At 59.2% G+C, this 17,154-nt stretch overlaps 1 protein-coding gene across 4 annotated transcripts in view; it reads left to right on the top strand.

Annotated features, from left to right (window-relative positions):
* PTGES2 (prostaglandin E synthase 2) overlaps positions 1–11,551 on the top strand; it is a 37,859-nt gene extending 26,308 nt beyond the window's left edge. The window contains exons 1-7 of one of the 4 annotated variants that reach the window (XM_059658156.1): positions 5,906–6,698; positions 8,292–8,427; positions 9,144–9,202; positions 9,565–9,671; positions 9,941–10,141; positions 10,240–10,357; positions 11,004–11,551. In XM_059658156.1, the coding sequence (XP_059514139.1) occupies positions 6,429–6,698; positions 8,292–8,427; positions 9,144–9,202; positions 9,565–9,671; positions 9,941–10,141; positions 10,240–10,357; positions 11,004–11,129 (1,017 nt within the window). In that variant the 5' untranslated portion in view covers positions 5,906–6,428 and the 3' untranslated portion in view covers positions 11,130–11,551. Of the gene's footprint in view, positions 1–5,905; positions 6,699–8,229; positions 8,428–9,143; positions 9,203–9,521; positions 9,672–9,940; positions 10,142–10,239; positions 10,358–11,003 lie in introns of those variants that run through there. The other 3 variants (XM_059658155.1, XM_059658158.1, XM_059658157.1) reach the window with 3 other exon arrangements.
* Positions 11,552–17,154: the final 5,603 nt, after the last annotated feature.

Here is a 17,154-nt window from a genome sequence, read left to right as displayed (position 1 = left end):
GCTCTAGCCGCCACCTGCCGCTCTGGACCCAGCACCCCCAGCTGGGCTCGGGGCAGCAGTCCCAAGAGAAGGGGCTTTGAGCGGGTTCTGAGCTGGTGGGTGGGCTGCAGCCCTGGCCATCCTGACCGAGAAGCCCCCTCAGGCCCCGGCCGGGCTGCCCGTCTGGGTGAAGAAAGGCAGGAAGTGGAGATGAGCAAAGTTTCCACGATGTGGCCACCAAACCCGCGTGACCTCCAGGCGCTGTGCCCCCCCCGCCCCCCCCCTCTCCTCCCGCCAGCGGGCCAGGCTCCACCCAGCCACTCTCTTTGACCTTAAAAGGGATCTTCGAGCCTTTAGTGACTGTTGGATGTGGGGGAGACTGACGGTGGAGCCCCAAAGATAACTTGGGAGGGGCAGTGCCCTAGAACACGAAGGAATCATTGGGTAGACTTTTTTTTTTTTTTAATATATTTTCTTGATTTTTTACAGAGAGAAAGAGAGAGGGATAGAGAGTTAGAAACATCGATGAGAGAGAAACATCGATCAGCTGCTTCCTGCACACCCGCTACTGGGGATGTGCCTGCAACCAAGGTACATGCCCTTGACTGGAATCGAACCTGGGACCCTTGAATCCGCAGGCCAACGCTCTATCCACTGGGCCAAACCGGTTAGGGCTGGGTAGACTCTTAAAGCCAGGGAGTAGATGGCCCATGCTCCCTGGTATGAATTGTGAAGGGGTAGGACAGGGTCTGCAGCATGAGCAGGCCGCGGCCAGGTGCCTGCAAATCTCTGCCCACCCCTCACCCCCTGTGATCCCTGCCCACCCTTCATCCCCTGTGATCCCTACCCACCCCTCACCCCCTCTGCTCTCTGCCCACCCCTCACCCCCTGTGATCCCTGCCCACCCCTCACCCCCTGTGATCCCTGTCCACCCCTCACCCCCTGTGCTCTCTGCCCACCCCTCACCCCCTGTGATCCCTGCCCAACCCTCACCCCCTGTGATCCCTGCCCACTCCTCTCCCCGTCAGTGCAGCCTTGAGCGCCCTGTGTTACTGACCCTCTGATGGCATATGTGCCTGAGCCCCGTGAAGGCCTCTCTGTAAATAAGATTCTGGCGGCAACTGTGGAGCTCTACTTGTCTTCCCGCGCCCAAGACCAGCCTGGTGAGTTCCCTTGCTGACTAACTGCACCTGCCCAGCTGGAGTGGCCTCTTTCCTTGCCCTCTCCTTGCCCTCCATGTACGGGGACCCCTTTGGGAAACAACAGGGTCCCAGGACAGTCATGCCCGCCACCGGGGCAGACTCAGTGCTGGGCTGGTTGGACTGGAGGGCAGGGGACCAGCCGAGGGTGCTTCTTGCTTCTGCCTTAGGAAGGCAGGGGCCCTGCAGGCGGGCGGGGTGAGAGGGGAAAGCTGTGCCACCTCCTCAGAGTCAGCAGGGCTTTCGGGGCGGGGTCCGCTCAGCAGGCACCCGCCTCGCACAGCTGTCAGCACTGGGGGCTGGGTGAGGGGCGCGGGGTAGACTCCTGTGTGGGCACAGGCTGACTCCCAGGGCTCCAGGCCAGACGGGACCCTGGAGGCCCCACTCCCCAGCCACCCCCTTCCCACTGGGCCTGGGCACCTGGTCAAGGAGGGAACTCTCAGGTGCACCCTGCCCAGAGCTGGGGCAAGCCCTAGGCACAGGGGCTTCCAGAATGGCCTGCACCGCTTCCCCTTGCCCATCACAAGCCGCACGGAAGCTTTTGGGCCACGGCCAAGTCCCTCTCCGGGTCCATTTAGCAATGGCAGGAGCTACACACCGTCTACACGTGGGTTTTTCTGTGGCGAGAAGCCAGGAGAAATCTGGTGGCTTTAGACACCCTCCCACCCGCACTGGCTGGCAGGTGGCCCTCCCCTCTCCACAGGCCCAGGATGCCAGGCTCCCACGGACACAGTGGCCTGTTCTCCCAACCGCAGGGCCCAGGCCCCGGGCCGAGTCTAATCCCTTCCGGGAGGCAGCGAGTGTTCCCTGTGCTGACTGCATGTCAGGAATCCAGTCTGAGCCCTGGACTGGTCCTGGGAAACGTGTGAGCCGCGTTCAGCCACGGGTGGTTGGGGAACAACAATACCCCCTGACGTGCCTGAGGGCTGGGCAAGGGGTGCCCGGGCAGCGGGTCACTAGGCTTCTAGGCGCCCGGGACCACGTGGAGGAGACGCCGATGCCCCCGGAGGCCAGTCACAGCAGCGGGGACTCTTGGTGTCCACAGATGGGCCCCCCTTGCCACTGCAGGTCCAAACACCCAGGAGGGGGAAGGCCTGCTCCTCTCCGGCCTTGGCTGGACTCTCAAGTTTCTAGAAGCAGCTTTCCAGCCCCCATGCCCATCTCTCAACTCGGGACTCAGCTGGGCTCACGTGAGCATTTCCTGGCTCCTGCCCCTTCCATGTGTTGGGGACCCTGTTTATGGAAAAGCTCTAAAAGGCAGCCCCTCCCACACCCCCGGCCACAGGCCCACTGGATTCCTCCCCATAGAGGGGTCCACGGGGCAGGGGGCAGGGGGCAGGGGGCAGAAGGCTCTGCCACTGGGTCCGGGTCCAGGGCGGTCTCCTGCTCCTGGTGCTCGGTGCCTGGCCCAAGCATGTCCCTTACCCGGCCGCTCCTGCTGTCTCTCTGGGGCCTGGACTCACGCAGGTGAGCGGACCCATGAGGACCAGGATGGGGACCGGAGGCCACGGCTCTGAGCAGGGCCCGCAGTGGGCTGCAGGCATCCGGCTGGGGCGGGTGGGTGCTGGGCTCCGTGGAGCTGGACAGAGTGCCGGTCATGGCCTCTGCTCCTCACAGCTCTGCACCGCTCCTGCCTGGGCTGTCGCCCCAGCACCGAGGGGAGGGCACCTCCACCTCGGCTACTGCCAGGTCGCTCCCTGCTCCCTGCTCCCTGGGCCCACGCTGGGCGTCTGTTGGACACCAGCAAAGGTGGCTTGTGTGGGGTTGGATCTGGCTCTCACGAAAGGCTGTTTCTATCTGCATCCTCCGTGCCCAGGACGCACCAGGAGAGTGCCCAGCCTAGGGGGCAGGTTAAATGAGAACTGACATCTGCCCCAGTGCCCCTTCCCCCTCCCCATTCATCTCAGTGGTTGAGGAAGTGGGGAGGGGTCCCAGCTGGGCTCCTCCTCCTGTTGGGAACCAAGTGTTTATTTCAGATGTGGTTGGTTCTGTGGCTGAGCCTCTCCCTCTGGGGGAGAGGATCCTGAGCAAGGCTGTGACCGGCAGTGAGGACAAGGTCAGGCTCCCGAAGGAGAAGGGGCCTACCTGGGCCAGTGGAGTGGGGCGAGGGCCGGGCTGGAGAGCAGAGAGGGGGAGGCTGCCTGGAAGGGGTGCTGCTCCATACGGGCAGGCAGGGAGGAGTGACTGGTCTTTCCGTGGCCTGAGGGGTCTTGGGGAGGATCCATCTGAAAAGCAATCCTGGCTGCACAGTAGTCTGGACACTCTGAGCCTCCCCCCCCCGGCCCTGGCCCAGAACACCAAATCTAGCGTGAAACAGGCTCTTAATGCCTTGTTGGGCTCACAATAAACGAGGCACATGCACAACCTTAAGTGTGTGTTTTATAATAAGAAAAGGTCATGAGTAAAGTTTCCAAAGTAAAAAATTTAGAAAAGAAACTACAGAATAAACCCAAAGAAAATAGAAGGCAGAAGTAAATGAAGAGTGGAAATTAATAAAAGACAAAGATACATTAGGAATATCAAAGCCAAAAGTTGACTCCTGAAAAAGACTAATAACATAAGTAGAAATTTGGGGGGGAAATTATTCTCAACACAGAAAGGTATAAGACACAAATAAACAGAAGTAGAAATTTTAAAATCTATAACTAGGTTTTACAGACATTAAAGGGTAAGACAATGTTATAGGTAATGAAATGGGAAATACTCAAACTTGTGGATTCATGAAGTAAAAGAGAGGCCCTAAAACAGCCACAGAGTTGGCAAGTTATTAACAAATCTTCCCACAGAGAGAACAGCAGCCATGCAATATATTCGGAGAGCACAATTAGGCAAGTTTTAAAAAATAAACTCTGAATTTTGTTTCAGATTTATAGAAAAATTGTGAAAATAGTTTGCAGAGCTCCCATATATCCTGCATGGTTTCCCTTATTTTTAACATCTTCTATTAGTGTGACATGTTACAATTAATGAACCACTTTTGATACATTCTTAACTAAAGTCCATACTTCATTCAGATTTCCTTGGGGAATTTGTACATAATGTCCTTTTCCTGTTTCAGGATCCCATCCAGGATACTATGTTGCTTTTTTTTTTTAATGACCAGACAATTACATATGAGAATACACACTTTAAAGTATATATATATATATTTTATTGATTTCAGAGTAGAGAGAAGAAACATCAGTGATGAGAATCATTGATTGGCTGCCTCCTGCAGCACGCCCCCTACTGGGGATCGAGCCTGCAAGCCTGGAAGGTGCCCTTGACCAGTACCTGGGACCCTTCAGTCTGCAGGCTGAGGCTCTATCCACGGAGCCAAACCAGCCAGGGCGATCCCACGTTCCATTTAGTTGTCATGCCTCATTAGGCTCTTCTTGGCTGTGACACTTGCTCAGACGTTCCTTATTTTATTGATTTTAGAGAGGAAGAGAGAGGGATAGAAACACCAGTGATGAAAGAGATCATTGATTCGCTTCCTCCTGCACACACCCTTCTGGGAACCGAGCCCTCGATTCCCGCATGGGCCCTGGCCGAGAACTGAACCCTGACCTCCGGGTTCATAGGTACATGCTCAAACACGGAGCCACACCAGCGGCAGCCTTTCCTTGGTCTTGATGACCTTGACAGCTTTGAGGGGCACTGCTCATGGATTTTGCAGAATCTCTCCCTATTGGGACTTGTCGGGCGTTCTTCTCAGGATTAGACCGGGGTTGTGAGTTTTCGGAGGAAAACTACAGAGGTCGAGTGCCATTTGTTCCACATCGCATCAGGGGAAGACGCTAGCCTTGGGACTGATCACTGCTGGTGATGACCTGGACCGCCCGGCTGCGGGGTGTGGTCCCACGGGGCTGAGCCAGGTGGCGGGTGTGCACGCGGCGCCCGTTCCCCGCGCTTCGGTAAACAGTTCTCGGTGTGAGGCTTCCAGAGACCCACTCGCAAGAGCTCACCGAGACGGGAGTCTGCAGCCACAACCCGCCCAGGAGCGAGGGGTGGGAGGGCTCCGCGGTCCCTCACAAACCCCTATCCCGCCCCGACTCCTCTTCCCAGGAAGGTGCCCCGACAGGTCGTTCCTGCAGTCCCCCTGTCACCGGCTTCCTGAATCCGCCTCCACCGGCAAGCCCAGGTCCCCGAGGGGGCTCTTCCAGGACCGCGCGATGATGGAACGCGGCGACCTCGTGCGGACCGGGGGCCCTGGTGGAAGCTGAAACGGTGGGACCTCGCGAAGTAAAGCGGGGGAAGCCGCCCGGCCCGCTCCAGGGCCCGGAACCTTCAGGCCCGAGCCGAGCCGAGCCCCGCCCCGCCGCCAAACTCCACCCCCGCGCCCCTGACCACGCCCCCTGACAGCGCTACGCCCCCTGACAGCGCTCCGCCCCCGTCCAGCCTTGTACCAGCCAGGCTCTCGCGCCTGCACCGCGAGCAGAGCTCCTTGCTGTCCCCACCTCAGACCACGCCCCTTCTCACCCATTACTAGTCCTGCCCGCAGACCTTGGCCGCAAGGCGGGGCCAACTCGGGTCTGCCCGGGGAGAAGCCTGGATGGTGGAGGCTGGGGCCCCCAGCAAGGGCGAGCCAGCCCGGCAGAGGGTTGGTGCGGACTGGGACCCTCATTCCTCCCCCATCTGCCCCATCCAACCTCTGGGCACTTGCGGGTGGGAGAGTCGGCGCCTCCGCGTGGGCGAAATCTTAGACACCTGGTTTCCTAAAGGTCCCAATATGTAGGGAAGATTTTATGGTTCAAGCCATAGGAGACATGGTGCAGCGGCGCGGGAGGGCAGAAAGAGCTGCGTATCTGGCGCCCTCCTGCTGTTAGTCGATGTGGCGGTTTCGCGGCCCTCAAGGACCCGAAGCCGTGACTCCCTGACACTCCGAAGGGTTCAGTCTCTTTCGATTGGGTGCATGAGGCAGAAATGACTAACTACATGTTACGGCCAATGTTGGGACTCAGAGGCCACACCGGGAGCTGTGTGGCCGAGCAGAGGCTGGCGCCCGGGTCACCACCGAGAACCATTTCATCTACGTATTGAGGAGCCGGGGCACTTAGCGACTCCCAGACACCCCCGGAGGTGTTTCCGCGGCTCTGCGAAGAGTATGAAAGCTGGGCCCAACCTGCAACGGCTGTGCCTCTGCCTGCTCGCTCGGCGTCACTGTTGCCCCGGCAACCTGCCGTTCACCAGACACCCGGCCCTTTAAGGGAAGCCTAAGCCCGGCGGTCTTGGTTTCGCGCGCCCGCCCGCGGCGCCGGTAGAGAGAACATGGCCCAGGCTGCACGAGTGCTGTGGCCCCGCGGGCGCGCTCTGGCCTGGAGGCTGGGCGGTAGCCCGGTGCCCCGACTCCCAGTGCAGAGCCGGGCTGGCTTCGCAGGGGCGGCGGGAGGTCCGGGTCCCGCCGCCATCGCCCGCAAGGGGAGCCGGCGGCTCCTGGGGCGGGCGGCTCTGGCCCTGGGGGGCGCTGTGGGGCTGTACTACACCGCGCGGTGGCACCTGCGCGCCCAGGACCTCCGCGCCCAGCCCTCCGCCGCGCAGGTAAGCCGGGCTGCACCGAGCTCCGCGCCGGTAGGGGCGCTGGGGTCAGCGCGGAACTGCGGGACTTCGGAAGCGGCCGGGTCAGGAGCGCCTCCGCTGTCCGCTCGTGACCTTGGGCCAGGGACTTAGTTTTGTCTCCAAGTCCTCAGCGTCCTCATCTGTGAAATGGGGCCGCGACTGCTGCCCGCTAACTGGAATTGTCTTTGTCTTAAAGTTGTGTTTCTAACTTGTTTAAAGACTTTATAATGGGGAGATTTTGAGATCACAGAAAAGAGAAAGAGCCTCTTTCAGTTTATCCCATTCCCAACATTTTCTCGGCCCCCATCGTCGTCAAATCCTAAGGTGGTGTATTTATTTACTGACTAGAGGCCCAGTGCACAGAATTTGTGCATGGGTGGGGTCCTTAGGCCTGGTGAGTGATCAGGGCCAATCTGTGGGGTTCCTGGCAGGGCGGCCAGCAGGGCAATCAGGGGGCCCCTGCTGGCACCCGCCTTGGCTGGCTGGGGGCCTGTGGGTAGCTCCTGCATTGAGCGGCTACCCCCTGGTGGTCAGGGTGCGTCATAGCAACCCGTCATTCCACCAGTTGTTCCTTAGTTGGGTCGATTTGTATGTTAGGCTTTTATTATATAGGATATTATTTTATTTATTTATTTTTTTAAATATATTTTATTGATTTTTTTTTTTTTTACAGAGAGGAAGGGAGAGGGATAGAGAGTTAGAAACATTGATGAGAGAGAAACATCGATCAGCTGCCTCCTGCACATCCCCACTGGGGATGTGCCCGCAACTAAGGTACATGCCCTTGACCCGAATCAAACCTGGGACCCTTGAGTCCGCAGGCCGACGCTCCATCCAGTGAGCCAAACCGGTCAGGGCAGGATATTATTATTAGCATTTTTTATGGAACCGATGACCCTTAGATTCCAGGTCCCAAGACAGGAAGGGACATGGTCGTGTTTCCCCCAGCCAGGTGGTAGCCCAGCTGCCCTTGCAATCCTTTGTACATTGCACCAGCACAGCCTTTCTCTGCTGTGCCCCCCTTCCCCCCGTCCCCATTCACCCACATATTCCTGCACCCAGGGTGTCGGGGGGCGTGGGAGGGGAGTAGAGTTCTCTGTATCTCCCTGCCCACTTCCACGGGTCCAGCCTCAGTTTCCCATCTGAGCACTGAGGGCCGTGGACTGCAGCTGTGACTTTCAAAATATGCAGCAAGCTCACATGGTGCTTTCCTGCAGAACGTGCAGGATCCAGATCCTGGCCCAAGGCCCCGATACAACCCTTCCCCTTAGAGACTGGAGGTAGACCCCATTCTGGCCACGCTGGGGAAGGGATGGGGGGCCCACTGGATTGAGGCTGAGCCTCCAATGTTCATTCCTCCCTGCCGCCCCCCTATTCCTCCCCATTTTCTCAGGGTCATCTTAGAAGGCTCCTCTGGGAAAAAAAGTTTGCTTGGGGCAGGGCCTGGGTTTGGGGGCAGGGCCTAGGAAACAGGCCTCAGAAGCCCCTGTCCCTCTGCCCCCTCCCCATCCAGCTCTCCCTGTCCGACCGCCTGCAGCTGACTCTGTACCAGTACAAAACGTGTCCCTTCTGCAGCAAGGTCCGCGCCTTCCTCGACTTCCACGCCCTGCCCTACCAGGTGGTGGAGGTGAACCCTGTGCGGAGGGCGGAGATCAAGTTCTCCACCTACAGGAAGGTGCCCATCCTGCTGGCCCAGGAAGGAGAGAGCCTGGTGAGCTTCGGGACCCCTACCATGTCCTGGGGGGTCCTGGGGTCCTCCCCGAGTCAGCCCTGGAAGGAACGCGGGCTCTTGGCCTCAGCTGAGGACAATGAGGGGAAAGTAGCTAGTATACAGTAGGTGCTCAGCAAATGTAGGCTGCCACCCTTCCCCACCAGCACCAGACACCAGCCTGGTCTACGGGATCCAGAGCACCACAGAGCTTAGCAATGTGGGTTCTGAAATCAGTGAGGTCTGGGTTCACGATGTGGCTCTGCCCTTCCCCGGCTGTGTGACTTGGGGCCAGTCACTTAGCCTCTCTGGGCTTGCTTCTTCATCAGTCAACAGAGGACCATACTCTCCAGGTTGTAGGGAATGCCTGGCTCCTAGTATGTAGCTTCCGGCATCCACCCTGCTCCTCATGCCCTGGAGGCCAGGTAGGTGGAGCAGGCAGGTCCTAGACCCTGGGTCCTCCCCACCCCCTCCTCCCCATTGCCACACTTGGGTCTCCCTTCTGATCGGCTGCCTTGAGTGGGGGAACTGTATCCCGGGGGTGGGGAGAGCTCAGTGGACATGGGTTATAGGGGTAACCCCCCAGGAGTGGACCAACAGTACCCTGGTTCCCCCCGGCCAGTTTCTGAGGAATGCCTGGGCACAGTGTTGCTTAGAGCCCTCCACCCCCATCCCCCCTCCACCCCCATCCCCATCTAAATCACCCTCTTCTCCTCCAGCAACAACTGAACGACTCCTCTGTCATCATCAGCGCCCTCAAGTCCTACCTGGTGTCGGGGTAAGGAGCTCCTTGGACGCTGTCTCCAGGGAGGCCTCACCTGAGTCCTGCATGGGGAGGGGGGGCTGCTGCTGGCATTTCCAGAATGGGTCATGGGCGTCCCACTCAGAGCCTCCCCCGTCCTCTCCTTCGCACATCTCCCCCCCGTCAGGGAAGTGCTCCGATGTCTGCCCAGATCCCTCGTGCTGCACTTTTATGGGTCGGTTCCGGCTTCACCCCGGGGCTGGGTCAGGCCGGGTGGATATTCACCCCAAGGAGGCGAGGGCTGGGTCTCCTGGAGGAGGAAGGAGTTGGGTGAGACTCTGGATGTCTCCTGAAGGCAGCCCCTGGATGTCATCCTCACCTACTATCCACCCATGAAGGCCACCAATGACCAGGGCAAGGAGGTGACTGAGTTCTGCAACAAGTACTGGCTCATGCTAGACGAGAAGGAGGCCCAGCGCATGTATGGCGGGAAGGAGGCCAGGACGTGAGTGGGGCTGGGGCTGCCCGGGAAGGTGGCAGGGCGGGGGGGGGGGGGGGCGGTCTTCCCCAGAAGGGACCGGGCTGATGAGATGCTGTGCGGGGTGAGCAGCGAGGGAGGCCACCAGAGCTGGGCTGGGCCTCTATAAGGACCTGCTGCCTAGGCCTCGGCTCCCATCGTGCACTGGGCGGGCTGGATAGTGGGCCTGCCCCCCACCTCCCAGGCCCCGGCTGAGGAAGCCCCCCTGGCCAGCCCCGTGCCCTGCTTCCCCGCAGGGAGGAGATGAAGTGGCGGCAGTGGGCGGACGACTGGCTGGTGCACCTGATCTCCCCCAACGTGTACCGCACGCCCGCCGAGGCCCTGGCCTCCTTCGACTACATTGTCCGGGAGGGCAAGTTCGGGGCCGTGGAGGGCGCCATGGCCAAGTACGTGGGCGCAGCTGCCATGTACTTCATCAGCAAGCGGCTCAAGAGCAGGTGATGGTGCATGGGCGCGCGTGCGCGATGGCCTTTTCACTGGCCTCACCTGGGCCTGGGTCGGCGTTTCCTGATGGACCACCCCTATCCCTGCCCAGGCACCACCTCCAGGATGATGTGCGTGAGGACCTGTACGAGGCTGCCAACAAGTGGGTGGCAGCTGTGGGCAAAGACCGGCCCTTCATGGGGGGCCAGAAGCCCAACCTGGCCGATCTGGTGAGCGTGGTGGTGGGAGGGGTGCCCAGACTGAGGGTCCCGTCGGTGGGTCGGGAAAGCCCAGGCAGGGAGAGCCCAGGTGCAGGCAGTGCTGCCTCTCCAGCTCCCTCACATCGGAGGCACCGGCTCCGTTACCAGGGGCGTAAGGAAAACCAGCTACAAGGAGCCGTCTTGGTCCCCATAACTGACGAGTGTAATGGAGGGGTTGGCTTCAGGCCCAGCTGGGTCCCGGGGCCCAGGTGGTGTTACCCTTGGAGTTGACCTCAGCCCAAGGCCAGCCTTTGTCCAGTGCCCCAGGCTCCCCCAGCAGAAGTCCTGGCTTCCACGTCCACGGTGAAGCATCCCTGTAGCCAGCGTGAAACATTGATTGGCAGACCCAGCAGGCCCAGCGCTGTGGGGGAGGTCCCAGGATCTGAGAGTGGGGGGAGGCGTTTTCTCAAAGGAAACTCTGGTGGGGGGTGTTGTCCAAAAGCGGGGTGTGTGTTGGGGGCAGGCCAAACCTACAGTTACCCCCCTGCTTCGTTCAAAGCCCCGCGGCCAGTGAGCCCTGCAGTGGGTTGTGGAGCTCGCAGCGCGGGGAGCGGGCCCCAGGGCACGCAACTGGCAGGTGGCGGGCAGGTCTGGATGCCCTCTGTGCCCACCCCAGGCGGTGTACGGTGTGCTGCGTGTGATGGAGGGCCTGGAGGCCTTCGACGACCTGATGCGGCACACCCGCATCCAGCCCTGGTACCTGCGGGTGGAGAAGGCCATCGCCGCCGAGGCCCTCCAGTGAGGCCCCCCCACCCCACCCCCGGAGGAACCGGGGACCCAGGAGACGCAGCTGCCGGCGCCAGGGCCACCGAGCCAGCACTCGGCAATGCTGTGCAGGGTGACGGTCATTCTACCTCTTGTCCACGCCCACCCCACAGCATTCTAACACTGGTCACCTGCGGGGGCCCTGGGGTGCTGGGGGACACAGCCCCTGAGGGGCACAGGGAGGCTACCTCCCTCCTCCCGGCCCCGGGCTCTCAGCGGCTGCCCTGCCTAACCCTGTGGGCGGGAACTGGGTTGGGCCCCGCCCTGGACAGGGAAGAAGGGACATCCCGGGTGAGGGAGAGCCCCCTCCTTGGCTCCTCATGTTCCCGCTCTCCCTATGCATCCCCCGCTCCCCTCCCCCACCTACCCACCCGGACTCTGTCTGTTTGAAATAAAAAAATCTGCTGTGAGGCCACGCCCAGCCCTGTTTGTCCAGTGTTTCTAAGTGTCAGGCCGGGGTGAAAGGCTTAGTGGCTTCATGTCACATGATCCCTGGGACACCAGAGGTGGCCCAGAGGCGGCCCAGCGTGTGGTCGCTGACTGACTGGGACTCTGGGTGGTGCCCCTCTCTGAGCCTCAGTTTCCTCGTCTGTTAAATGGGCATAATGGTCATCCCACCTCAGAGGGAAGTGGGGAGGGTTCGATGACAAGATGCAGGTCAAGTGCACAGAAAGTACCGGGCTCAGGAGGGGCCGGAGGGCCTCCAGTCCTGCCCTACAGACCAGACTCCCAGGGCCCCTGGCAGCAGTGGCCGCCCCGGGCTTTGCTCCCAGGCCTGGGACTTCACAGGGATGGACGCTGGGACGGGGTCTATAGGGAGAAGCCAGCTCGGAGTGAGGGGGGCTGTGGGTGGAACCCCGTTCTGAGCAGGGTGCCCTGGGCCGGGGTCTTCGTTCTGGCTGATGAGTGGCCCGGTGGCGGCCATGGCAGCCCTCCCGAGGCCAGAAGGGTGGCTGGTGTACCCAGTTTCACCCCCTGGGCCCTTTGTTGGCGTGGGGGGTGATTGGGCAACCCTCCCAGGCCCACTCTGGAGAGTCTTGAAATTTTATTCTTTAAAAAAAACAATGCATGCTCCCTATAACAGCTTAACATTTGAACGCGGTGGCCTCAGTTTCTCCCACGGGGCATGGCTGCCCCAGCCTGTCCTGGTTCCCGTGGGCATCTGTCGTTGCCACGCCTGCTCCTTCCTGGCTGCTGAGGGCTGCACTGCACGTCCGACCACAGCCCACCAGCCAGGCCCATGTGGCGTATTGGGGTGGCCCCCCTCCCGGTCCCCCTGGGAGTGTTGCGCGTGCAGGGCTGCGGGAGAAGGGAGAGAAGCCCAGCTGAGGCCACGGCAGCCTGTGGCATGAGGAGCCACAGAAGCTGCCTCTGAGGGCCAGTCGGTGTCACGGGCCCCGAGCTGCCACTGTGTCCAGAATTCCGTCCCCGCCTCAGTGGCCAGACCTCAATCTCAAGGGGCCTTGGCTCCAGGGGCCCAGGGCGCCTGCGGACCCCAGCCCACCCTCCCTTCCCTCCCAGCCAGCCTTTTCCTGCCTCTGCAGACCTCGCCGGGCGGCTTGGTACCTTCCGGCTGCTCAAGAGGGCACTCACCTCTCCGTTGCCTCAGCCCCGAAGGGAGCATCGGGTGTGCCTGGCGTGGGACAAGGTGTCCGCCTCCCGTCCATGACGTCGTGGCCAGGGCATGGTCTCACCGCCACAGCCCACCCTGTGCTCCCAGTCCTTTCTGCCCCTGCTCAGCCCAGCGATGTCTCCCAGCCTTGGCTTCCCCTTGAGGCCCAGACCCACTAAGGAGGCTCGGGGGCGGGCGGGGTCCCTGCCACCAGCCTTCTCCCCTCTCCCGTTTCCGTATATCACAGGCGCTCCTCCGTCTCCCCGTTTCCGTATGTCACAGGCGCTCCTCCGTCTCCCGTTTCCGTATATCACAGGCGCTCCTCCGTCTCCCGTTTCCGTATATCACAGGCGCTCCTCCGTCTCCCGTTTCCATATATCACAGGCGCTCCTCCGTCTCCCGTTTCCGTATATCACAGGCGCTCCTCCGTCTCCCGTTTCCGTATATCACAGGCGCTCCTCCGTCTCCCGTTTCCGTATATCACAGGCGCTCCTCCGTCTCCCGTTTCCGTATATCACAGGCGCTCCTCCGTCTCCCGTTTCCGTATATCACAGGCGCTCCTCCGTCTCCCGTTTCCGTATATCACAGGCGCTCCTCCGGCTCCCGTTTCCGTATATCACAGGCGCTCCTCCGGCTCCCCGTTTCCGTATATCACAGGCGCTCCTCCGGCTCCCCGTTTCCGTATATCACAGGCGCTCCTCCGGCTCCCGTTTCCGTATATCACAGGTGCTCCTCCGTCTCCCCGTTTCCGTATATCACAGGCGCTCCTCCGGCTCCCCGTTTCCGTATATCACAGGTGCTCCTCTGTCTCCCCGTTTCCGTATATCACAGGCGCTCCTCCGGCTCCCCGTTTCCGTATATCACAGGCGCTCCTCCGGCTCCCCGTTTCCCAGAGGAGGCTATGGCTGGTGGCTAAGCCGTGCTGGGGCAGGGGCCCGACTCCTGACTAGAGCTCTCCCCGGGGCTGCTGCAGGCACATGGAACACGCCTGGGTAACACGCCTGGTCATCCTCACACTCACTGAATGGTCACCTTGATGAGCAGTCTCAGGACTGTGCCAGCTAGACCCCGTCTCTGGGCCTGGGGCTGGAGACTGGCTAGTCAATCCAGGGCCACCCTGGGGCACCAACTGAGCCGAGCTGCTTTCACCAAGTATCCTGCCCTCCACCCGCCACAACTCTGCCTCAATTTCCCTGGGTTCCTAGGCCTGGCCCCTGGGCATGTTTTCCCATAACCACCAGAGGGCGGTCGAGGCTGCGAAGCCCTGTAGGAGATGGAAACCAGGTCCGGTGCTGCCACCTTGAGGCCAACTCTCGCATTGCACCTTCTCTGGGCAATCTTCATTATCCAGGGACTCCATTTGCCCTTCTGTAAAATGGGTTTAGCACTCAAGGGTCTGAAGATGGGCAAGTAGAAAAAGCCACACCTCCCAGGAATAAGGGGCTCAAGCCAGTAAACCCTGCCCCATCTTGGTCATGTTCAAGTTCCCTGTGGCCTTGATGGTAGCAGAGGGCCTGAGGTGGGAACCCTGCCACTGCTCCCTGTGACCTTGGGCAAGCCCCATCCTTGCTCATCCTCCAACAAGCCCCTGGAGGCCAGCTAACCTCCATGGGGTTGGCACCATCAGAGTCAATGCATCAGGAGTCAACATGTGAGGGGCGTTTTTATGCAGCCAGGGGGTCTGCTGTCTGTTCTCAGAACACACTCCCTGCTCTGTTCCCAGCCAGGTTCCCAGAGCTCATGGTCAAGAGCTTCAGGGAGCAAAAATGGGAGCGAGTCCTGAGAGCAGCGAGAGCTCTTCTCCCTGGGTGTCAGAGGGCTCCCTGGGTGTCAGAGGGCTCCCTGGGGAGGGCCAGCCACAGCCCAGGCTTTAGAAATCGGGAGGTTCTAGCTTATTTGTTTGTTAGATTGTTATATTTTTAAATTTCATCTGGATTTATGCAAATAATTAATGTTTTCTGTACATAAATAGAACTGGCAGATAAGTAAAAAGATGTACCAACTGTTACCATCCCACCACCCAGAGATATAACCACTTAACATTTTTTTGGAGTACGGCCTTCTAGCTTAATTTTTATGCAGGCTACATAGAGCACACATATATATTTATATTTTATGTTATTTATTGCTTTTTTTTATTGTTGTTAATCCTCACCCCAAGGATATTTTTTCCATTGATTTTTAGAGTGGAAGGAAGGGGCAGAGACAGAGAGAGAGAAACATCAATGTGAGAGAGACATATCGATTGGTTGCCCCCTGACCAGGGCACCCTGACCAGGACCGGGGATGGAGCCCACAACCAAGGTACACACGCTTGGCCGGAATCGAACCCAAGACCCTTCAGTCCTTGTGCCGATGCTCTAACCACCGAGCCAAATGGCTAGGGCTGTATTTACTATATTATATGTAATATATATCTAACAGTTAAATTTGGTGGCAAGCACTGTTTTAAGTTCTTCATACATATTACCTCATTTAATTCCTACAACATCCCTATGCAGTAGGTTAGGTACAAATATTTACAGATGAGGAGACTGAGGCATCAGAAAGGTTAAGTGAATTCCCTGGAATCACACAGCAAGTGGCAGAGGGAGGGTGTGAACCGGACCTCCTGGCTCCGGAGTGTGACCTTCAGCACAGTGTCACACTGCTCCTCTCTCTCTAGATAAGTTTTTCTTTTATTTTTTAAAAATATATTTTTATTGATTTCAGAGAGGAAGGGAGAGGGAGAGAGAGAGAGAAACATCAATGATGAGAGAGAAGCATCGATGGGCTGCCTTCTGCTCATCTCCAGCCCACAGTCTGGGCATGCGCCCTGCCTGGGAATTGAACCATGACCTCCTGGTTCTTGGGTTGATGCTCAACCACTGAGTCACACCAGCTGGGCAGTTTTTCTTTATTTTACTAGTGAATAAAAATTCAGATCACACAGGAACTCCTCAAGTGTTAACCTGTTTCAGATTAGACACTGTTCTCCCTCATCATTGTTGATGATGGGGTAGAATTCCATCCCACAATGTTCCATTGGATGACTGTTCCCTGGTTAATGTAACCGGCCGAGTGGGAGGGGTTTTGTTGGGTGGCAGTGTCTAGTGGGGAGCAGGCGTTGTAGTGGCCTGAATAATGCCCCCAAATATACCCAGGTCCTAACCCTGGAACCTTGAAAGTTACTCATGTGGCAAAAGGGAATTTGTAGATGGAATTAAATTCACGACTTTGAGATGGAGCGAGCTTCCTGAATTGCCTATTCCTCAAAGGTAACCAAGGGTGTCCTTAGAAGAGGGAGACTTGACTGCAGAAGCAAGAGGCTGGGGTCATGGGAGGAGGCAGTCACAAGCCCAGCATGCAGGCCCCCCAGCAGCCGGGAGAGGCGAGGCATCGGTTCCGGCAGGAACCTCCCTGCGGACGCCCTGCTTTCCGCCAGGGAAGCTGATGGGACGCCTGGCCTCCAGCACTGACAGAGAGCGCACGGGTGTTGTTTTAAGAACCACGTTTGTGGTGATTTGTAGCAGCAGCCAGAGGCTCCAAACACAAATGGCCCTGGGAAGAGAAACCGCTACAGCAGCGGTTCCCAACCTGGGCTGCACGTTAGAATCACCTGGGAATCTTTTTAAAATCCTGATTTCCGGGCCCCATCCTCCGGAAATTCTGTTTCTTTGTTACTAACGTTGTGGCCCCAACCCCATAACAAAGACACAGAATTTCCGGAGGATGGGGCCCAGAAATCGGTATTTTAAAAAGATTCCCAGGTGATCCTAATGTGCAGCCCAGGTTGAGAACCACTGCGCTACAGCAGCCTGACCCCGACCGACCCTGGATGGGCCAGGCCCCCCGCCCGGTCAGTGTCCTCTGTAAAGGGAGGGGGTGGGGCTCCTCGGCAGGTGCCGGCGAGGCCAACGCCCTCTCTCCTCAGCCTCCAAACTCGGTGGGGACATAAGTGCCTCCTGGGCCACAGGGGCTGAGCTGGTGGGGACAGCAAGGGGTCAAAAGTGGCCATCCCTTTGTGGCCACTACCTGGCCGAGAGCCAAGAGCAGGCGGCCTGGGTCTATCTTGCTCCCCCGGGGGACTGGGCCGGGTCTCGCTCGCCTCAGTTTCCTCATTCTCAGCTCCTCCCTGCCCTACCGCGTCACCCCCCTTCTGCCCTTCCATCCAGCCCTGGAGGCCTCTCCGGCCACGGGGACTGGGCCTCGCCGGTCTGCTCCAGCTTCCTCATCCGCCCGGAGGCCAGGGAGCAAGGTCCGCACCTGGGCAGCGGGCCGGGCTCAGGCTGCCGGTCCTCTCACCCTTCCCCTGCATTCCAGCCCGATCAGACCGGGGAGATGGGGCAGCCCAGCCAGGAGCTGAGGTGGAGAACATGGCCTCAGAGTCAGCAAAGCTGGTTTGACTCAG

The sequence above is a fragment of the Myotis daubentonii genome, chromosome 11 (assembly GCF_963259705.1).
Source record: "Myotis daubentonii chromosome 11, mMyoDau2.1, whole genome shotgun sequence".
Taxonomy (NCBI): Eukaryota; Metazoa; Chordata; class Mammalia; order Chiroptera; family Vespertilionidae; genus Myotis; species Myotis daubentonii.
The sequence above is the reverse complement of the archived record's forward strand: the minus strand, read 5'-3'. Positions and strand labels throughout refer to the sequence as shown.